The sequence below is a fragment of the Oncorhynchus gorbuscha genome, linkage group LG10 (genome assembly GCF_021184085.1).
Source record: "Oncorhynchus gorbuscha isolate QuinsamMale2020 ecotype Even-year linkage group LG10, OgorEven_v1.0, whole genome shotgun sequence".
Taxonomy (NCBI): Eukaryota; Metazoa; Chordata; class Actinopteri; order Salmoniformes; family Salmonidae; genus Oncorhynchus; species Oncorhynchus gorbuscha.
The window spans coordinates 40,658,397-40,681,043 of NC_060182.1; the positions used below are offsets into that span (position 1 = coordinate 40,658,397).

At 43.0% G+C, this 22,647-nt stretch overlaps 2 protein-coding genes across 3 annotated transcripts; one reads left to right on the forward strand and one right to left on the reverse strand.

Moving 5' to 3' along the window:
* The first annotated feature begins 578 nt into the window (after positions 1-578).
* LOC124046101 (glycoprotein-N-acetylgalactosamine 3-beta-galactosyltransferase 1-B-like) lies at positions 579-5,652 on the forward strand. The gene is made up of 5 exons (XM_046366103.1): positions 579-672; positions 939-1,074; positions 1,915-2,076; positions 2,341-2,843; positions 3,939-5,652. The coding sequence occupies exons 1-5, from the start codon at positions 589-591 to the stop codon at positions 4,266-4,268; spliced, it is 1,215 nt and encodes a 404-aa protein (XP_046222059.1). The 5' UTR covers positions 579-588; the 3' UTR covers positions 4,269-5,652.
* tac3a (tachykinin precursor 3a) lies at positions 3,278-9,282 on the reverse strand. Of its 2 annotated transcripts, none has more exons than XM_046366105.1 (7): positions 8,486-9,282; positions 7,799-7,936; positions 7,418-7,517; positions 6,889-6,921; positions 6,693-6,746; positions 6,010-6,088; positions 3,278-5,540 (listed from the first exon to the last, which is right to left on the reverse strand). In XM_046366105.1, exons 2-7 carry the CDS (start codon positions 7,910-7,912, stop codon positions 5,522-5,524), a joined length of 399 nt encoding a protein of 132 aa, XP_046222061.1. In that variant the 5' UTR covers positions 7,913-7,936; positions 8,486-9,282; the 3' UTR covers positions 3,278-5,521. The 2 variants fall into 2 exon arrangements, with proteins under 2 accessions (XP_046222061.1, XP_046222060.1); XM_046366104.1 differs by having other exon boundaries at positions 7,799-7,945; positions 8,486-9,275.
* Between the last annotated feature and the right edge of the window lie 13,365 nt (positions 9,283-22,647).

Consider the following 22,647-nt stretch of genomic DNA (forward strand, 5'->3'; position numbering starts at 1 on the left):
CCCCAAAAATATTGATCCGTAGAAAAAAAGAAGCCCCGTGCCAGTGATTGGGGACATTGCCCTGTGACAGTTGCCTTTCGGATGGGACATTCAATGGGTGTCCTGATTCTCTGTGGTCACTAAAGATCCCATGGCACTTATCGTAAGAGTAGGGGTGTTAACCCCGGTGTCCTGGTTAAATTCCCAATCTGGCCCTCAAACCATCATGGCCACCTTTCAATTGTCTCATTCATTCATCCCTCCTCCTCTCCCCTGTAACTATTCCCCTGGCTGTTGCTGTAAATGAGAATGTGTTCTCAGTCGACTTACCTGGGAAAATAAAACGAAACAGAACAAGGCCCCTGACTTGGCCTTCAGTGTGTATATAATACAGACAGTTGGACAGAAGATAAGTAGAGATTAGTATCAGCTATATGCTGAATATTTTGTGCCTGACGAAAACAATAGGTGAAGTAAATGGTCGACATATGTTTCTGCCTTTTCAATGCCGTTGTGTTCCAATCTCAGAAGAGATGCTGTAATTGGAGTGGACCAGGAAGTACCAGAGAGGAGGAGGAGGAGGAGAGGAGGGAGGAGGAGGATACCACCATGAAAGGTCTGAGTGCCTCCAGGTTCTGCTTCTACTTGGGTTTCGTAGTGGGGACCCTCAGCCTGTACCTCTTCCTGCGCCAGGTGTGTTACACATCTATAATCTAGTGGCCTTAAACACCTATATCAACTATTCAGGTAGCCATATAATATTACAATAATATACTTCTGTAATTATTATTCAGATAGCCGTATACACCTGTAATTACGGTACTCTCTCCCTGCATTAGTGCACCTACGTAGTACATCTGTCGTTACTGTTGACTGTGTTGATGTTTGATGCTTGGTGTTATCAGTCTGTAAACTTGTTTGTACTTGTACCACACCATATTTATAATGTGAACATACAGCTATGGTTTGAGAGGAGCATGGAGCTCCCTGTGCTGGGAGGGGTCCAGGGCAGCTCAGTAGCAGCGGTGGCAGAGGAGAGGCAGGCCAGTGTGGAGAGAGCAGCCCTCATCAATCTCAACGTCCCGCACCACACAGGTACACAGGCCCAATAAGGCCAGGGCCCATCCCAGTGAAAGGAAATGGAGTGTCTCTGAAGATCTCGTAAATCTGTGTGGAAGTTTGAAAGAAGTGCGTGGTGAACGTTTTGTACTTTAATATCGAAAATGAACCTCATGGCTGCCAAAATGATTAAGACACTAAATTATGAAGAAAAAAAATACTCTTTCCAAAACATACATCTCTCCATGTAAATATGACTAATATACAGTGTTACTCTATTCCTGTATAAGGGGACACTGCAGCACTGTTCGTCCCCAGTGCCTTTGTTATTGTTTTGTTGGTGAAACCAACTTGTGGAGCCTCTGGCAGCTTGGTAAAAACTAATTGCAGTACATATTCTGCTCTTCTATTGCTCGTGATGTCAGTTGGGGGAAAAAACGGTGTTTGTTGTAACATCATGGAGGTTCTACCAATTAGATGGACAAGCAGCAGTTGCTACATTCATTGTTGGACTTAGAAATGACATGATGTGTACCCATTGATTATTGTAGAATATATCTTGTAAATGCCTTATGAGCTTAGTTTAACCGTCGTAACCCATCAGAACACGAAACATAAGCTTGTTTTACACCAATGTTTGTATACAAAGTAAACGTAAAAAACATTATATATAGCCTCAAAACATGGTTAAAACGATCATTTTTATATCATGGATCTTCCCGGCATCCATAGCTCTGTCTAATGAATTAGCTAAGCTTTACCCTTAGTTTTATTTTTACCGAAACAGGGGTGGGGGACAACGCTTTGTTATGGTTTCTACTGCTGATTGCCGATTTAAGGATTTCAGCTTAAAAGTAGTGTGGCTATGATTTTCAGGTGAGGACAGTCGCGTGGCAGATGAGTTGTACCGGAAGGTGCGCATCCTGTGCTGGGTGATGACAGGCCCCAGTAACCTGCAGACCAAGGCCCGCCATGTCAAGGCCACCTGGAGCCGCCACTGCAACGTGGTGGTCTTCATGAGCTCTGTCGACGACCCAGGTGGGTACCCAGCCAGGTAGCCTAGAAGGGTATTGAGGCGGGCCGGTTTGAATCCCATGACCAACGGGAAACATCTGGTCAAAAGGATCCTATATAGATGCTATCTCGTGCCTTGTTTCCCTTGAGTAAGGCCCGTGACCCTAACTGCTGTGATGCACAATGGCTGACTCTGTGCTTTGTGCCTGACTGACTCTGGGGGAGGTTGCATGAGAAAGCAAAAAACAGTAGGAAAATGGACAATAAAGCATTCTTCTTCTTCGCCAGACTTCCCCACCGTAGGGCTGGGGACAGGGGAGGGCCGCGACCAGCTCTACTGGAAGACCATCCGGGCCTTCCACTATGCCCTGGAGCATCATGGGAACGAAGCCGACTGGTTCCTCAAGGCGGACGACGACACCTTCGTAGTGGTGGACAACCTCCGCTGGGTCCTGTCCAATCACACGCCCGAGGAGCCCCTCTACTTCGGCAAGCGCTTCAAGCCCTACGCCAAGCAGGGGTACATGAGTGGCGGAGCGGGGTATGTGTTGAGTAAGGAGGCCCTCAGGAGGTTCGTGGAGGGGTTCAAGACCAAGGTGTGTACCCATACCACCTCTGTGGAGGACTTGGCTCTGGGACAGTGTCTGGAGAAGATGGGGGTTCTGGCCATGGACTCCAGGGATACATGGCAGCGGGAGACGTTTCATCCATTCGTGCCAGAACACCACCTGACTGGGAAGTTCTCCAAGAGCTTCTGGTACTGGAACTACTGCTACTACCCCATCGTAGAGGTCAGTCACCACTGAGCTCTCTCTCTTTTCTCCTTCTCTAGTTGTTGTTACTTTTGTTGGCTTTCAGTTCCACTGATCTCTCTCTCTCTCTCTCTCTCTCTCTCTCTCTCTCTCTCTCTTTCTTCCTTTCCAGTCTCTCTCTGTCTCTCTGTAGTACCTATCTTATTCATGTAAGACTGTTTAAGATGAACCCAGATAATGGATTACCATTGAATTGAGGGTCAAACTGGGTCAGGAAGACAGTTTTCCAAGAGCTCGAACTTGTTTCCTCTTATAATCCTTTAATTCAATTAATGACCATCTGTACACTATTGTGCACCAATTGGATATTTGCGGCTCAAGGTTTTCTTTGTCTATTAAAGTGTAGGTAGGGCATTTTTTGACCAGGGCATCACTGTCTTACACAATCCCTCTCTGAAACTAGGTACAATATATGGAATATAGACATTTATTTATTTATTTTATGAGCAGCCTGAATATAGGCTACATGTTATGCGAAGGATATATCACTGTGAAAATGACAACATTAGATAGAAAGAAATTCATAGAAAGAAAGAAATTACATTAAAGTGGATGATTGCTAAAGTGGATGATTGCAGTGGAGACAATGCACTGTCCACAGTAGGAACATTTCCCATTTTCTTTCATATATTTGTGCTAATTCATTGTGCTTTGCAATACAAATGAGACACGTTTATTATGAGTCTATCAGACAGGGACCACCAAGGCACATGCCAATACACCTGGGGGTAAACAAGCCATTCAGGTGTCTTTGAGGAGGAAACATAGCCAGTGTCTCCTCTGTTTAACAATGACTGTCAGAAATGTGTTATTAGGTTTTCCCCCAGTCAAATATACTTGCAGGAATGTGAAATAGACAGTGAACACTCCAATAGTCCGTTTTAAACAGCTGTTTAAGCGATCTGATGTATGCTACAGAGGAGTAAGCGTGTGTGTTCCGAGCTGTATTGCTGTGTGTGTGTACGCATGTGCATATGTCACAGGTGTGTGTTTTAAGGGTGGGATTCTGTCTAAAGATACAGTGGAAGGCCATAGAGCAAGTTTTATAGTGCTCAGTTTGCTATTTTCCTCCAGGGTCCTCAGTGCTGCTCAGACCTGGCAGTATCCTTCCACTATGTGGACGCAGAGCTGATGTACACGTTGGAGTACTGGACCTACCACCTCCGTGCCTACGGCTACAGATACCGCTACAGACCTCCACTACCCCAGGGCCTGGTGGAGCAGCTGGCCCAGCCGGAAAGGGCCACTGTGGGGGCAGCTGGTAGAGGGACAATACCAGCTGGTATTATTGTTGTTGGTGGTGGAGACCAGTCCAAAATGGAGGCAGTGTCGTATAAAGGGGCTGCGAGGGAAAGTCAAATCCCCAATAACAGGACTGCAGTCACACAGGAGAGACAGCAGTGATTCTCTTTGGGTCGACACCTAACTTCCACTTAAGTGGAATGTGAACGTGGTCCTGCATTGGTGTTATTTGGGACGGTTTGAGTTGAAGCGTTTGAATGTGTTTTTAAAAAAGGTGATAACGGGAGTGTGTTGTTGTGTGTGATTGCAAACAGGACTTGTGAAATGGTCAGGCCAGGAACTGGTTCGATATTTCCAACGTTGTGCACCAGTTCCACCACAGTTCAGGTTTACTTGGTTGTGGGGGATTTTATTCATCCATATACTGTACAACTTTCTACTTGAATGAAATCAATATCTGTTGTTTTGTCTGATATTCTGTTTGGATTCCAATAGTATGCCGTTAGTGACCATGCATCTGTATAAACTTCTAGAGCATTTACTTCATGAGGCCCACGCTGCATAACAACATTCTGACCTGGACATTTCCTACAGCATGATATCAAGCATTTCTGTGTCTTAGATGTTGATTTGGAAAATCATAATTTCCACAACTAACAGTGATCCTGTATTCCATTCCCTAATTGACTGTCCATAACTATTCAATTCAATATTGGTATTGCACTTTTAGAGAAATATGAAGGGACCTTTATATGCGTGCACTGAACAATGGTCGTTTCTTAACGTTGTCGAGGTTTTCGGCGTCAGGTCAAGCTGAGCACATTTTTGAATGGTATTACATTGCTCTGTGGTGTAGCTAAGTGTGAGTGTATTTCATGTCAAATGTAATGGCCATGATTTTCCTATTTATTCTAGATTATCTGCTAAGCAGTTGAATGGCCTTAAAGTGGGGTAGATTATACTTACTATAACTACAGTACTAAAGTATTGTTTGTCCAGTACTACTTAATGTTAATTTTTGGTTACATATTCCGGCACTTTGAATTCTCGTTGCTATGATGGTGGATTTAAAATGTTGTAACCAAATATTTTTCAATGAATTGTCAGTATTGTTGATTATTTCTTTAATTTGAATCACAAACATATGGTAAAGAAATAGTTCTTATCAGACTGTTACTGATTTCTTTCAGGTAATACATTATAGCGATTAGTTACTATGACAACTCATCGGGCACGTGTTACAATAGCAGGTTGATTTTGGTCAGTTTAAATTCCATAGATGTTTTCGCAAATACTTTGTTTTGTCAAATAAATAGTTGTTTCTTTTTCTGTATTGTATAATAATAAGTCCAATCTTCTGAAAAGGGGTTTTGCCTTGGCTGGATGTTAGGGATGGGTCTGGATGAATGTCTTGTCTACAGCCCACGCCGAAACCTGGATCAAAAAAGTAACAGTGGATTTTTAGTTAGACATTTATAATCAGTAAAGTTTCTAGTATTGTTTAATGCAACGCAGAACGTGAGAAAATATAAAGCACTTGATATAACTTATTGTTATTCAATGTATTCTACACTCTGAGAAAAAAAGGGTTCTTCTGCTCTCCCCATAGGAGAACCCTTTTGGGTTCCATGTAGAACCTTCTGTAGAAAGGGTTCTATGTTGAACCCAAAAGGGTTCTACCTGGAACCCAAAACAGTTCTTCAAATGGTTCTCCTATGGGGACAGCCCGAAGAACCCTTTAAAGTTGGAGACACGACCTTTTATCTCAGAGCGTACTACGTAGAGAGATGAGCTAATGCTGACACACGTACAGTAATTAAGGCATACGTGGAAACCTGCGTAGCATAAAATGCATGGAGTCTACTAAACGATATGGGAGAGCAAGTGCCTCACACGCACACACCTCAGTCTGCACTTATTAAAGAATAAGCCTCCTCTTCTTGTCTCAGGGTATGCCTCCTTTCTCAAAGGACGCATGTTGCCTGTTAGAGAGAACACACACTGGGTCACTAAGCTGGGGGGGGGGAGCATTATCTCCACTGCACTTTGGATTATTATGGAGGTATAGATGAATTAACCCTTCAGTGCAGTGGACTAAATCAGGGTCACACTGAGTTTTTTTTAAACACATCTACTTTGAAACAAAATGACACACCTCACACACAGAAGACACCTGTACCATGTCAGATATAGAGTTGAAATGTATTACATTGTGACATTGCATCGCAATATTACTCTTCATATACATCACAGAAGACTGAATTATAACAAAACCGCTTGACATAGAAACACCGGATTTTCAGCGTACAAATAAAAGTGTACTAATGATGAAATGATGAAAAATATGAATAACATTCTACCCATGAGGCCACTGGAGGGCGTTTTGGTCATTTGACTGCAGGTAATGTATTCCACTTAGCAGATGCTTTTATCCAAAGCAACTTTAAAATACGATCCCTGTATGAATGAGCCCATGACCTTGGTGTTTATTGCTAGTACCACACTCTTATCAACTGAGCCACACAAACTGAGCTGCAGAGGAACATTAGATTAGATTCTCACGCCCGCCCACCCACCCACACTCACCTTGTTCCAAGTTTCTTCTGCCCATAAGCCCAACAAAGACATCATCCATCTCTCCTGTGACAAACACGGTTAAATCATTATCAAATGCCGCTGTTCGCAGTATATGAAGTTACATTTGTCATGATTGTTCTGTTAAAAGCTAATAACATTCCTATTGATATGTAAAACAAACAGTAAATCAATGGTTACTCCTTACTTTTATGTGGAGAGGGAGGTACTTCATAAATATCTGTGAAAAAGCAAGTCAATTGTAAAAAATGCGTAAAACCCAATAAAAATGTTTATTCAATAAAAAGTAAATTAGTGGTGTGAATACTGTCATTTCCCTGCAGTGAACTCCTGCTTCAACATTGAACATGTTTGAGTAAATAAAGACTAGGACACATTGTTAATTTAGTCAAAACAGAGAAGTCTCAGTGACAGTATCAGTATAACCCCCTCTATACATCATCAAAGATTACTCAGTGCATGAATTGGGCAGGAGCTCACCGGAGCTGAGTACCCGCACCTCCAATTATCTACTGCTTGATCTCCTGTTCCTCTTACAGAATATTAGCTCAAAAGTATAGTGGCGCTCCTGCACTTAAATATAAACAGTACCGGCACCCAAAATGAGTACAGGAACCTATAACAGTCCAGGTCAAGCACCGAGACAACTGTTGTCTGCTGAGGGTCTTAACTTTGATTGATTGATGGTAAGATGCAGAGACAGAGCTGAAGCTTACCAGCGCCCCTTCTACCCATCAGCCCAACAAAGCTGTCATAATCTAGGTCGTTATATCTCTTCAGAATGGTCCGCTTGAGGTTTTCAAGACCTGGAGTATCCTGTAAAGACAACGATGATATGCCATTAATAAGCATCGTTTTCTCTCATTCGTAGACATGAAATCAGTCCCCCCCAAAAAAGAATAATCGGAATGACACATGAACAAGGTTACCTTTCCGCAGATGAGGCTTTAATTTGATCTGACCCCTACAGTCATTTGCTTTGAATTGACAGTTATGTTTTAAACCATTATATACCTAGATAAATAAAATCAAAAATATGTTTTTTACGTTACCATATGAGGGTTAAATAGATACGGTTGGATGAGAATCTTCCTTACCTCTGAGTCAGCAGTTGATCTGAGCGCCCCAGCAGCAGGCTCCTCGCAGCTGGACTGGCTTGAGCGGAGTTTCATGACGAGGAACAGAGCCACCAGCAACAATCCGTTTTTCATCTTCTTATTAACACCACCTGTAGCCTAGACAAGCTGTGATGTTGGGTTGACAATAATATCAACATTTAGAGATACATTTGTTTGACGCATTAGAATAAATAACTTCCAAGCTGCAAAATGCTTCATTTAGAGCTCAGCTGAAACCAGCAAACGCGCACCAAGTATGAAACGGACTTGACATTGAGAATCCACAATTAATAATAGACTAGAAGACTGCAACAGCAGGCCTAAACATTCGTTTCTCTTCTAAAATGTAGTGATAACTGGTTTTAAATTGTGCGTAATGCGCACGGAATGTTTTCCATTTATATCACTAAACCTTGACAGTCATTTGATTTGTAGATATGTTTTCCGAATAGGCTACAACAATTACGCTATCATGTAGGCTATAGGCCTATAGAAAAAGTCCGATATGTTTTTGTTGTTCAGCTTGCAGACAAAGTTGATTCGTTGCGTCCCCTGCAAAACTCCCGCCATCCAATTGATGGACAAATACATTCGGAATAACTTGAAATAGGCTCTATAACAAACCAAATACGGTACACATCTATCAAAAAAGATATATATATTTACCTGTTTTCCGGCGTGGTAATATTCGAATATGAATATTATGTTAGAGACAGTTGGAGAAGACCGTGCGCGCGCCCAGGTGCGGATGCTTGGTGGTGAGAGCGAAACGATGATACGGATAGCTCCTGCAGTGCAGCGACGAGATCCGCGAGGACAGAGTGATGTGTCCACTATTCTGTTTATTAAATCATAGCTGTGTATCTGCGCGAGTCCAATCAGCTTCAGAAACGTAGGTGGGGTCTCGACGTCTTATATTCTCGTGTATCCCCATAGTCATACCACTGATGATGATGATGATGATGATCAGGATGTTAAAATGGAGCCAATGGCGCCTAGCTGTCATCCGAAAAAAAACACCATGATCCATTCAGTGTCCCCAAACGTTCCATGGTCCTATTCTTTGATAGGCGACATTACACAAATCTGATTGGTAGGCTTGTGAAGTTCAACGGATGCTGGTTTTATGATTTCAGCTGGGTTTCTTATTTTCAAATAGTTGTGGTAAGGACTGTAGGACTATCCATCGGTTGGAGATGATTCATATTTAGGCTCAACGGTTTCCTTTTTCAACAGGTTGGGACCAACATACGAGTTTCAAAGACAGTACCACGTGGAACTGTATTGCTCACTATCTCTCTCTTTGGCTGACTTGAATACTGTTTGCTCTGCCCTCGTTCACTGCAAAATAGTTCGTCTCCTCATGGTGCCCTGTCCTCTTGTTTGCTTAATTGTAATGGTCATTGACGAGAGCCCAATCCCTCTAGGAAGTCATTAGACGATAGAGATAGGAGCTGCCACAGCGCCATGAGACTACGCGGATGGATGTCTTGGAGAGAGCAAATTGAGCTGCTGCCTACGTGCAGAGTTGATTAGGGAAAGAGAGAGCGGGAGAAAGGAGTCATCGGTGGCCTATGCTCTCTGATGAGTGATGGATGGATCTAAGAAAATAAGTATGAAGATGAATAAACTATATTATTCAGATGAACATACCTGCACTTTTTTTTATACTCAAATAATACATAAGGAAATTGAAATTCTCTCCCCCCTTTCAAAAACCAAAACATCAAATGAATGCTAAATTTGAATGTAAATGCATGTCCAGCATAGTTGCTCTGAGGCCAATTTTAGAACATTTGTTTACTGTGTGAGGGAATTGAAAGTAAATTTCTGATTTATATGCAGGTTTGACCTAATTGAACACAGCAAAGTAATGTGGATGAGTCTGTTGTGACTCACCAGTTGATTGCTGCAGCCATAAAATAAGTCCATGACTCAAATAAGTGTATGTGTGTCCGTGTCCATTTGTGGAGGCCATGTTCTCCAGCCGCCTAGCGAGAGAGAAGAAGAAATTTGGGATTGTTTCATCACAGTTCAATCCGCTAAAGATGCCAAAGTGATTGGCAGTCAGTCTCTCTCTCTCTGTGTGTGTGTGTATGGGTTTGAGTGTGGTTGTGGGTCTGTGTTCCCAAACGTCTTTTTAAATTGCTTTCTCTGCTGCTAAATCTTTACTTAAACGCTTCTGACAGCCATTGCCAGCAATTGTCAATTCTGCAACTTTCCTCAAGCATGACATTAGACCCAAAGGATATGATTCTTTTCCTCACAAGGAAGAAGAATATTGATTGAAGTGTGTGAAGCATAGTATCAGTCATTTGTTGAAGCGTTTTTGTTTTCTGGGAAATGTCAAAAGCACAATGATTTTTGATAGTTTGGTGTTTCCTTCATATGCAAATGTGTATTATTATACCAAATTAAAACATTTTTTATCACTCCGTTTTTCAAAAATGAAAACGTAATCTCTTACCAACACTTGAACTCAAACCAACACTTGAACTCAACTCAATGCAGTGTTTAACAGCAGTAGCCAAATAAATCAGCAACTATTTTGCCTCACAATTAAAGCATACTCTGGCAATCAGATTCAACTACAATGGATGTTTTATGAATCACAGCATACCGCATCTGTACAAGCCATTCATTTTTAATTTATATAAACTTTAAAGATCGTAGCGCCTGGGGACGATGGCAGTGGGGAATATAACAGATGAGAACAACACACACACACACATATACACACACCATTGGGGAGATAACAGATATGAATGACTTTAGTCTCTAGGGACTGTGATTAGAAAGAGGAGGGACTAAATACATGGAACAACAAAGGACAGGCATGGAAGCAAATGTTCCAATGGTTTAGTGTTTTAATAATGAACTCCAGGCCATATTTGGTTGTTCCTGTATTTTCTAGATACACAAGTAGACCAAAGAGTGGGTGTTGGTTTGTGTGGTGGCCAAGCTGGTGTGCGGAGGTGTCAGGTCGGGGGTCGGGGGTCGGTGGTGGAGAGATCTGACAGAAGTGGGGGCGAGGAAGTCGTTAATCTGTTACATAATTGATGATTTTTTATTGATGATTTTACCCTTCCTTCTAATCAAAGGACCTCACTCTGAATACTAACAGTGGGCTATAAGTGAGACCTGGGGCTGGGTGCCAGAGGGGATGTTTACCTGCTGCTACTGGTCCCTAGCTGGGTATGGGGAACCCTCTCTCTCTCTCTCTCTCTCTCTCTCTCTCTCTCTCTCTCTCTCTCTCTCTCTCTCTCTCTCTCTCTCTCTCTCTCTCTCTCTCTCTCTCTCTCTCTCTCTCTCTCTCTCTCTCTCTCTCTCTCTCTCTATCAATTCAATTCAAGGGCTTTATTGCCATGGGAAACCTATGTTAACATTGCCAAAGAAAGTGAAGTATGTAATAAACAAAAGTGAAATAAACAATACAAATTACAGTTTTTCTCAATTGCTAAAACACTAAAACCCATTGCCTGAACAAAGTTCTCAGTTGCCTGGACTCATTTAGCTAATTATGCAGTCTGTTGTCAATACCTTAAACCATTTCACATGGTAAAACACAATTTGCAGATCTGACTTAGACTTTTCAGCAAAACTCAAAACTCTTTGAGAACTCTCATTCTCAAAACACATTCTGCACTCTAACGCACGTGTCATCCATACTGGTAAACACAAGTGGCAACAATCAAATACAAATAGAGATCATATGTCATTGATTGAACACAACCACTCAAAATTGATTTAACCTGTTTCAAATTACATTTACATTTACATTTAAGTCATTTAGCAGACGCTCTTATCCAGAGCGACTTACAAATTGGTGCATTCACCTTATGACATCCAGTGGAACAGCCACTTTACAATAGTGCATCTACATATTTTAAGGGGGGTGAGAAGGATTACTTTATCCTATCCTAGGTATTCCTTAAAGAGGTGGGGTTTCAGGTGTCTCCGGAAGGTGGTGATTGACTCCGCTGTCCTGGCGTCGTGAGGGAGTTTGTTCCACCATTGGGGAGCCAGAGCAGCGAACAGTTTTGACTGGGCTGAGCGGGAACTGTACTTCCTCAGTGGTAGGGAGGCGAGCAGGCCAGAGGTGGATGAACGCAGTGCCCTTATATGGGTGTAGGGCCTGATCAGAGCCTGGAGGTACTGAGGTGCCGTTCCCCTCACAGCTCCGTAGGCAAGCACCATGGTCTTGTAGCGGATGCGAGCTTCAACTGGAAGCCAGTGGAGAGAGCGGAGGAGCGGGGTGACGTGAGAGAACTTGGGAAGGTTGAACACTAGACGGGCTGCGGCGTTCTGGATGAGTTGTAGGGGTTTAATGGCACAGGCAGGGAGCCCAGCCAACAGCGAGTTGCAGTAATCCAGACGGGAGATGACAAGTGCCTGGATTAGGACCTGCGCCGCTTCCTGTGTGAGGCAGGGTCGTACTCTGCGGATGTTGTAGAGCATGAACCTACAGGAACGGGCCACCGCCTTGATGTTAGTTGAGAACGACAGGGTGTTGTCCAGGATCACGCCAAGGTTCTTAGCGCTCTGGGAGGAGGACACAATGGAGTTGTCAACCGTGATGGCGAGATCATGGAACGGGCAGTCCTTCCCCGGGAGGAAGAGCAGCTCCGTCTTGCCGAAGTTCAGCTTGAGGTGGTGATCCGTCATCCACACTGATATGTCTGCCAGACATGCAGAGATGCGATTCACCACCTGGTCATCAGAAGGGGGAAAGGAGAAGATTAATTGTGTGTCGTCTGCATAGCAATGATAGGAGAGACCATGTGAGGTTATGACAGAGCCAAGTGACTTGGTGTATAGCGAGAATAGGAGAGGGCCTAGAACAGAGCCCTGGGGGACACCAGTGGTGAGAGCGCATGGTGAGGAGACAGATTCTCGCCACGCCACCTGGTAGGAGCGACCTGTCAGGTAGGACGCAATCCAAGCGTGGGCCACGCCGAAGATGCCCAACTCGGAGAGGGTGGAGAGGAGGATCTGATGGTTCACAGTATCGAAGGCAGCCGATAGGTCTAGAAGGATGAGAGCAGAGGAGAGAGAGTTAGCTTTAGCGGTGCGGAGCGCCTCCGTGATACAGAGAAGAGCAGTCTCAGTTGAATGACTAGTCTTGAAACCTGACTGATTTGGATCAAGAAGGTCATTCTGAGAGAGATAGCGGGAGAGCTGACCAAGGACGGCACGTTCAAGAGTTTTGGAGAGAAAAGAAAGAAGGGATACTGGTCTGTAGTTGTTGACATCGGAGGGATCGAGTGTAGGTTTTTTCAGAAGGGGTGCAACTCTCGCTCTCTTGAAGACGGAAGGGACGTAGCCAGCGGTCAGGGATAAGTTGATGAGCGAGGTGAGGTAAGGAGAAGGTCTCCGGAAATGGTCTGGAGAAGAGAGGAGGGGATAGGGTCAAGCGGGCAGGTTGTTGGGCGGCCGGCCGTCACAAGACGCGAGATTTCATCTGGAGAGAGAGGGGAGAAAGAGGTCAGAGCACAGGGTAGGGCACTGTGAGCAGAACCAGCGGTGTCGTTTGACTTAGCAAACGAGGATCGGATGTCGTCAACCTTCTTTTCAAAATGGTTGACGAAGTCATCTGCAGAGAGGGAGGATGGGGGGGGAGGGGGAGGAGGATTCAGGAGGGAGGAGAAGGTGGCAAAGAGCTTCCTAGGGTTAGAGGCAGATGCTTGGAATTTAGAGTGGTAGAAAGTGGCTTTAGCAGCAGAGACAGAGGAGGAAAATGTAGAGAGGAGGGAGTGAAAGGATGCCAGGTCCGCAGGGAGGCGAGTTTTCCTCCATTTCCGCTCGGCTGCTCGGAGCCCTGTTCTGTGAGCTCGCAATGAGTCGTCAAGCCACGGAGCGGGAGGGGAGGACCGAGCCGGCCTGGAAGATAGGGGACATAGAGAGTCAAAGGATGCAGAAAGGGAGGAGAGGAGGGTTGAGGAGGCAGAATCAGGAGATAGGTTGGAGAAGGTTTGAGCAGAGGGAAGAGATGATAGGATGGAAGAGGAGAGAGTAGCGGGGGAGAGAGAGCGAAGGTTGGGACGGCGCGATACCATCCGAGTAGGGGCAGTGTGGGAAGTGTTGGATGAGAGCGAGAGGGAAAAGGATACAAGGTAGTGGTCGGAGACTTGGAGGGGAGTTGCAATGAGGTTAGTGGAAAAACAGCATCTAGTAAAGATGAGGTGGAGCGTATTGCCTGCCTTTTGAGTAGGGGGGGAAGGTGAGAGGGTGAGGTCAAAAGAGGAGAGGAGTGGAAAGAAGGAGGCAGAGAGGAATGAGTCAAAGGTAGACGTGGGGAGGTTAAAGTCGCCCAGAACTGTGAGAGGTGAGCCGTCCTCAGGAAAGGAGCTTATCAAGGCATCAAGCTCATTGATGAACTCTCCGAGGGGACCTGGAGAGCGATAAATGATAAGGATGTTAAGCTTGAAAGGGCTGGTAACTGTGACAGCATGAAATTCAAAGGAGGCGATAGACAGATGGGTAAGGGGAGAAAGAGAGAATGACCACTTGGGAGAGATCAGGATCCCGATGCCACCACCCCGCTGACCAGAAGCTCTCGGGGTGTGCGAGAACACGTGGGCGGACGAAGAGAGCAGTAGGAGTAGCAGTGTTATCTGTGGTGATCCATGTTTCTGTCAGTGCCAAGAAGTCGAGGGACTGGAGGGGAGGCATAGGCTGAGATGAACTCTGCCTTGTTGGCTGCAGATCGGCAGTTCCAGAGGCTACCGGAGACCTGGAACTCCACGTGGGTCGTGCGCGCTGGGACCACCAGATTAGGGTGGCAGCGGCCACGCGGTGTGGAGCGTTTGTATGGTCTGTGCAGAGAGGAGAGAACAGGGATAGACAGACACATAGTTGACAGACAGAAGAGGCTACGCTAATGCAAGGAGATTGGAATGACAAGTGGACTACACGTCTCAAATGTTCAGAAAGTTAAGCTTACGTAGCAAGAATCTTATTGACTAAAATTATTAAAATGATACAGTACTGCTGAAGTAGGCTAGCTGGCAGTGGCTGCGTTGTTGACTTTGTAGGCTAGCTGGCAGTGGCTGCGTTGTTGACACTACACTAATCAAGTTGTTCCGTTGAGTGTAATAGTTTCTACAGTGCTGCTATTCGGGGGCTAGCTGGCTAGCTAGCAGTGTTGATTACGTTACGTTGCGTTAAAAGAACGATAACAATTATCTTTGATACACAGACGGCTATGTAGCTAGCTATGTAGCTAGCTACGATCAAACAAATCAAACCGTTGTGCTGTAATGAAATTAAATGAAAAATGTGATACTACCTGTGGAGCGAAGCGGAATGCGACCGGGTTGTTGAGTGCGGAAGTTCTATTCAGTAGACGTTGGCTAGCTAGCAGTGTCTCCTACGTTAAGGACGACAAATAGCTGGCTAGCTAACCTCAGTAAATTAAGATAATCACTCTAAGACTACACGCTCTAAACTACACAATTATCTTGGATACGAAGACAGCAAAGACAACTATGTAGCTAGCTAACACTACACTAATCAAGTCGTTCAGTTGAGTGTAATAGTTTCTACAGTGCTGCTATTCGGTAGACGGTGGACGTATGCTAGCTGGCTAGCTGCTGGGCAGATAGCAGTGTAGACTACGTTAGGACGACGAAATACAAGTTGCAATAGAAGTGCTGACTGTTTCACTATGTTGTCCTCTTTCTTTTCCTTTTTCTTCTGTCCTTCTTTTGTCCTTATTTTGTCTTCCTTTCTTCTGTTAACTAGATATTTTTTGTTGTTATTCTTTGTAAGCTAGCTAGCTTCTTCCAGGAGAGTCCCTAGCAACTGCTTAGCAACAAGTAAACAATTCTGCTAGCAATTCAGCTAGCTAAGATAACTGTACAATTTTATGAAAAATAGTTAATTTTTCAAAAGCCTGTCTTTTTGGTTTGTTCCTTGTTTTGTCTTCTATTGAGTCTTGCAGTTTTCTCTTGATTTTTTTTGATGTACTTCACTCTAAAAAAACATTTAAATCTCAATATATACAGGAGCTCATTTTTCAGCAGCTGCTCAATTTAGAACTCAAATGATGCGACACAACCAATATAAGCCCGTTCAGAGAGCAAACAGGTTGTTGAAGGTGGGGAGGAGAAAGTCCGAGAATGGATACTGTAGTACAGTGCGTTGTAGGCTGTATACTGTACAATGGACAAATTGTATGGCCCTGAACATTGTGCTTTCCATTTATTACAGTTTTTTTAGATTGCTTACAAACTAAAATTAAAAGTAGTACACTATTAGCAAAACCTTACACTCAAGAAGCAAAACATCAACCCATATTTGCACAACTATAAGCACATTTTCAACCTCACATTTGATGCAAAACTCTACACACAGTGATTTGCAAAACAGTAAACACACTTAACATACATTACACACAAAAATCTATCACAAAGTCACGTCCTTGCAATACCAAAGCACTGACTGTCAAATTACCACACCGTCCAACCAATTGGTTCAACACAGTCATCAGGTGTGCAAACACTCGTTTGCTTAATTGTAGACACACCAATCAGGTGTATAAGCACTATAAAAAGCAGCAGGTGAGTTCATCGGTCTTCAAGCACAATGGAAAGAGTCAGAGAAAGAGTAAGACGAAGAGGAGGAGGAGGAGGACGAGGAGAACGAGGAGGACGAGGAGAACGAGGAGGACGAGGAGAATGAGGAGGACGAGGAGGAGGACGAGGAGAACGAGGAGGACGAGGAGGACGAGAAGAAGGAGGAGAAGGAGGAGGACGAGGAGGAAGAGGAAGACAAGAAGGTGCTCAAAGAGGACCGAATCTGACAAATGAGATCCGCGCAACACTGGTTGACCATGTTGTCAACCACCTGCCTGACGCTGAGGGAGGCTGGACTGCGAGTACAGCCAAATATAAGCCGATAAAGGCAAGTGTGATGAGAACATTTAGACTGGAAAATAGGTGTTGTAAAAATATCATCATATCAAAAACATCTGCATGGTTTCAGTAACTGCTTACAGTACTGTATTCTATGCACTATCAGCACTATTCTGTTACCTTTTCCTGTGAAATTACTGTACTATTGTACACTGTTTTTTTCTACATAGGATTGAGGGGAACTACTACTTCAAGGTCTCAGAGCAAGTGACGTCACCGATTGAAACGCTATTTAGCACGCACCGCTAACTAAGCTAGCCGTTTCACATCCGTTACACTAACATTGTCAATAACCACACCATTTTCAACGATATCCATCAGGTCTCAACATCAACACTGGCACGCATCCTAAAAAAAAACATATTCAATTGAAGCAATTCTATCGAGTGCCTTTCGAGCGCAATTCCGAAAGGGTGAAACGACTGCGGCATGATTATGCAGAGGTATGGTTTCACTTTAGCAGTGTGATCTTGCATACTGTCTCATAATCTTTTACTGTACTGTAATATGTATACTAGATCTACACTGAACTACACAATTTTGCCTGACACTGTTTTTCAGAGAGTTTTACGAATGGATGGAGAGGAGATCCAGCATGAGTTCATTTACGTAGATGAGGCTGGGTTCAACCTGACGAGAACGCGAAGGAGGGGAAGAAACATCATTGGCCACAGGACTATAGTCAATGTCCCAGTGCAACGTGGGGGTAATATAACACTCTGTGCAGCCATTACACAGAAAGGGGTCCTCCACCGCCATGCCCATATGGGCCCTTACAACACAGCACTCATACTTACATTCTTGGACCAATTGCACAACATAACAGCAGCAAATCAAATCGATCATATGCAATGTTGTCTGGGACAATGTGTCTTTCCACCGCTCTGCTCTGGTTCAGAACTGGTTTCAGCAACATCCACATTTCACCATCCTATATCTTCCACCATACTCTCCATTCCTCAACCCTATAGAAGAGTTTTTCTCGGCATGGCGGTGGAAGGTATATGATCTCCGTCTCCAGGCTGAGGTACCCCTCATCCAAGCCATGGAGGAGGCCTGTGACCAGATGGAGGTAGCAGCAATGCAAGGATGGATTCGTCATTCAAGACGTTTCTTTCCAAGGTGTCTTGCTAATGACAACATTGACTGCGATGTTGATGAAATTCTCTGGCCAGATCCAGCTAGGCGAAGAGACGATATCTAGTTATTTAAAAACTTAGAATACGTAAAGTGACGTTTGGTTACTGTATTATGAATCTCCATGTCAACATTTTGGGATCATAAATTAGTTTCTTCAGTCTGCAACATAGGTCTTGTGTAGTGTTTGGTGAATTTACATTATATTTGTACTTTGTTGATAGTAACCTACTCTAATCATAGGGAAGTAGAAGTGCTAAAAGTGTTTTGGGTTTATCACAGCAGAGTGTAACTCGTGCAAACAGAGTATAGGAATGTGAAACGTGTGTTTCATATGGTAACAAAGTGTGGTTTTAAAAAGAAGTGTATAGTTTTTACAAGAGTGTTTAATTTTGCAAAGGATCTGTATTGTTTTAGTAATTGGGTGTGTGATTGTGCTAATTCTGTGTAGTGTTTTGAAAACACGGGCCCTGTTTTGAAAATCGTGCTCAAGCAATAAAAAAAAACTGTAACAGCACTGACTGCTCAATAGATTTTGACTGGTTGCAGGTTCATATCAACAAAGAACACGAATTACAGTATCACAGAGACAAAGGACAAGTTTGTGAGATGCAGGGTACAGTACTGTAAAAATAGGGGTACAAGGAGGAGGAAGAACAAAAAACAAAATTGCAAAGAGCAAAGCAGAGTAGTAATTTATGATCCATTTTGAGCTACTTTGATAGAACATGTTTTCATTCATCAAAAGAAAATGACGGAAAAATATGAATATTTTTTTAGATTAAAAATGTACTTCTCCCTGTGTATTATTTACTGACTGCTTGAGAGTGTATATCATTTTGATCACTTTGTTTATGATTTGAGAGCAGTGTTTGATTTTGAACACAGGTAAAACTGTTTTGAGGTGAATGTTTCAGTCTGCAAGAGGAGTCAGAGGTTTTGTAAATAGTGCTTGAAGATGAGGTTTTGTGTTTAATGTTTTCAGGAAATGGAGCAAGGTTTCAGAAATTGTGTTTTAGCAATTGAGAAAAAGTGTAACACTAAACATTACACTCACAGAAGTTCCAAAAGAATAAAGACATTGCAAATGTCATAGTATGTCTGTCTACAGTGTTGTAATGATGTGCAAATAGTAAAGTACAAAAGGGAAAATAAATTAACATAAACATGGGTTTTATTTACAATGGGGTTTGTTCTTCACTGGTTGTGGTAATAGGTCACACGTCACGCTGTGGTATTTCACCCAGTAGATATGGAATTGATCAAAATTGGGTTTCTTTTCAAATTCTTTGTGGATCTGTGTAATCTGAGGGAAAAATGTGTCTCTAATATGTTCATACATTTGGCAGCGTGTTAGGAAGTGCAGCTCAGTTTTCACCTCATTTTGTGGGCAGTGTGCACATAGCCTGTCTTCTCATGAGAGCCAAGTCTGCATATGGCGGCCTTTCACTAAGTCTGTACAAACAATAGTCAAAGTTTTCCTTAAGTTTGGGTCAGTCACAGTGGTCAGGTATTCTGCCGCTATGTACTCTTTGTTTAGGGCCAAATAGCATTCTAGTTTGCTTAGTTTTTTTGATAATTCTTTCCAATGTGTCAAGAATATATATTTTTGTTTTCTCCTGATTTGATTGGATCCAATTGAGTTGCTGTCCTGGGGATCTGTGGGGTCTGTTTGTGTTCATGAACAGAGCCCCAGGACCAGCTTGCTTAGGGGACTCTTCTCCAGGTTCATCTCTCTGTAGGTGATGGCTTTGTTATGGAAGGTTTGGGAATCGCTTCCTTTTAGGTGGTTGTAGAATTTAACGTCTCTTTTCTAGATTTGGATAATTAGCTGGTAATTGGTCTAATTCTGCTCTGCATGCATTATTTGGTGTTTTACTTTGTACACTGAGGATGTTTTTGCTGAATTTTGCATGCAGTCTCAATTTGGTGTTTGTCCCATTTTGTGAATTCTTGGTTGGTGAGCAAACCCCAGACCTCACAACCACAAAGGGCAATGGGTTCTATAACTGATTCAACTATTTTTAGTGTTGTTCCTTTTGATGGCATAGAAGGCCCTTCTTGCCTTGACTATAAGCTAGTTCACAGCTTTGTGGAAGTTACCTGTGGCGTTGATGTTTAAGCCGAGGTATGTATAGTTTTTGTGTGCTCTAGGGCAACGGTGTCTAGATAGAATTTGTATTTGTGGACCTGGCGACTGGACCTTTTTTGGAACAACACTATTTTTTGTCTTACTGAGATTTACTGGCAGGGCCCAGATCTGACAGAATCTGTGCAGAAGATCTAGGTGCTGCTGTTGGCCCTCCTTGATTAGTGACAGAAGCACCAGATCATCAGCAAACAGTAGACATTTGACTTCAGATTCTGGTAGGGTGAGGCCGGGTGCTGCAGACTGTTCTAGTGCCTTTGCCAATTCGTTGATATATATATGTTAAAGAGAGTGGGGCTTAAGCTGCATCCCTGTCTCACCCCACGGCCCTGTGGAAAGAAATGTGTGTGTTTTTTGAGAATGTTTGTGTACATGGATTTTATATTGTCGTATGTTTTCCTCCCAACCCCACTTTCCATCAGTTTTTATAGCAGACCCTCATGCCAAATTGAGTCAAAGGCTTTTTTGAAATCAACAAAACATGAGAAGATTTTGCCTTTGTTTTTTTGTATGCGTGTCAATTAGGGTGTGCAGGGTGAACACGTGGTCTGTTGTACAGTAATTTGGTAAAAAGCCAATTTGACATTTGCCCACTACATTGTTTTCACTGAGGAAATGTAAGAGTCTGCTGTTAATGATAATGCAGAGGATTTTCCCAAGGTTGCTGTTGACGCATATCCCACGGTAGTTATTGGGGACAAATTTGTCTCCACTTTTGTGGATTGGGGCGATCAGGCCTTTGTTCCAAATAATGGGGAAGATGCCAGAGCTAAGGATGATGTTAAAGAGCTTAAGTATAGCCAATTGGAATTTTTGTCTGTATATTTCATCATTTCATTGACGATAGCATCAACACCACAGGCCTTTTTGGGTTAGAGGGTTTGTATTTTGTCCTGTAGTTCATTCAATGTCATTGGAGGATTCCAGTGGGTTCTGGTAGTCTAAGATTTGTTTTTGATCATGTATATGTTTTTGCTGTTTGCTCTTTGTTATAGGGCCTAAAAGATTGGAGAAGTGGTTTACCCATACATCTCCATTTTGGATAGATAACTCTTTGTGTTGTTGTTGGTTTAGTGTTTTCCAATTTCCCCAGAAGTGGTTAGAGTGTATGGATTCTTCAATTACATTGAGCTGATTTCTGATGTGCTTGTTCCATATTTTTCCGTAGTGTATTTCTGTATTGTTTTAGATATTCACCATAGTGAAGGCGTAGACTCAGGTTTTCTGGGTCTCTATGTTTTTGGTTGGATAGGTTTCTCAATTTCTTTCTTAGGTTTTGACAATCTTCATCAAACCATTGTCTTGGTGTTACTTTTCTTCTTTCTGATTGACATTTTTAGATTTGATAATGAAGCTGAGAGGTCAAATATACTGTTTAGGTTTTCTACTGCCAAGTTTACACGATCACTATTACAGTGGAAGGTTTTGTCCAATAAGTTGTCTAAAAGGGATTGAATTTGTTGTTGCCTAATTGTTTTTTGGTAGTTTTCCACATTCCTTCCATCTTTAGCATTTCTTAATATTAATTCAGTTCCTTTGGCTTTGATACCTCATGATTGAGAATTGCTCTGCTCTAGTAGACTGTGATTTTGCTGTGATCTGATAGGGGTGTTAGTGGGCTTACTGTGAATGCTCTGAGAGATTCTCAGTTGAGGTCAGTAATAAAGTAGTCTACAGTGCTACTGCCAAAAGATGAGCTAGAGGTGTACCTACCATAGGAGTCTCCTCGAAGCCTACCAATGACTATGTACATACCCTGCGTGCGACAGAGCTGCAGGAGTTGGGACCCTTTTTTGTTGGTTAAGTTGTTGTAGTTGTGCCTAGTGGGGCATATGGAGGAGGGAAAGCTGTCACCTCCAGACAGGTGTTTGTCCCGCTGTGTACTGAGGGTGTCAGGTTCTTGTCCAGTTCTGGCATTTAGGCCACCACAGACCAGTACATGTCCCTGGGCCTGGAAATTATATGATTTCCCCATCCAGGATGGAGAAGCTGTCTTCATTAAAATATGGGGATTCTAGTGGGGGGATATACACTTGAAGTCGGAAGTTTACATACACCTTAGCTGAATACATTTAAACTCAGTTTTTCACAATTCATGACATTTATTCCTAGTAAAAATTCCCTGTCTTAGGTCAGTTAGGATCACCACAAGAATGTTAAATGTCAGAATAATAGTGGAGAGAATGATTTTTTCAGCTTTTATTTATTTCATCACATTCCCAGTGGGTCAGAAGTTTACATAGACTCAATTAGTATTTGGTAGCATTGCCTTTACATTGTTTAACGTGGGTCTAACGTTTCGGGTAACCTTCCACAAGCTTCCCACAATAAGTTGGGTGCCTTTTGGCCCTCCTGACAGAGCTGGTGTAACTGAGTCAGATTTGTAGGCCTCCTTTTTCGCACACGCTTTTTCAGTTCTGCTCACAAATTTTCTATAGGATTGAGGTCAAGGCACCCAACTTATTGAGGTCAAGGCTTTGTGATGGCCATTCCAATACCTTGACTTTGTTGTCCTTAAGCCATTTTGCCACAACTTTGGAAGTATGCTTGGGGTCATTGTCCATTTGGAAGACCCATTTGTGAACAAGCTTTAACTTGACTGATGTCTTGAGTTGTTGCTTCAATAT

Excerpts from the sequence above, each read along its gene's own strand:
- LOC124046101 (XM_046366103.1), top strand. The coding sequence starts at position 589 with ATGAAAGGTCTGAGTGCCTCCAGGTTCTGCTTCTACTTGGGTTTCGTA. Across the intron at positions 2,077-2,340 it reads GAGCTCTGTCGACGACCCAG|ACTTCCCCACCGTAGGGCTG; the intron begins GTGGGTACCCAG and ends CTTCTTCGCCAG. Across the intron at positions 2,844-3,938 it reads GCTACTACCCCATCGTAGAG|GGTCCTCAGTGCTGCTCAGA; the intron begins GTCAGTCACCAC and ends ATTTTCCTCCAG.
- tac3a (XM_046366105.1), bottom strand. The coding sequence starts at position 7,912 with ATGAAAAACGGATTGTTGCTGGTGGCTCTGTTCCTCGTCATGAAACTC. Across the intron at positions 7,518-7,798 it reads GATCAACTGCTGACTCAGAG|GATACTCCAGGTCTTGAAAA; the intron begins GTAAGGAAGATT and ends TTGTCTTTACAG. Across the intron at positions 6,747-6,888 it reads ACCTCCCTCTCCACATAAAA|GAGAGATGGATGATGTCTTT; the intron begins GTAAGGAGTAAC and ends TGTTTGTCACAG.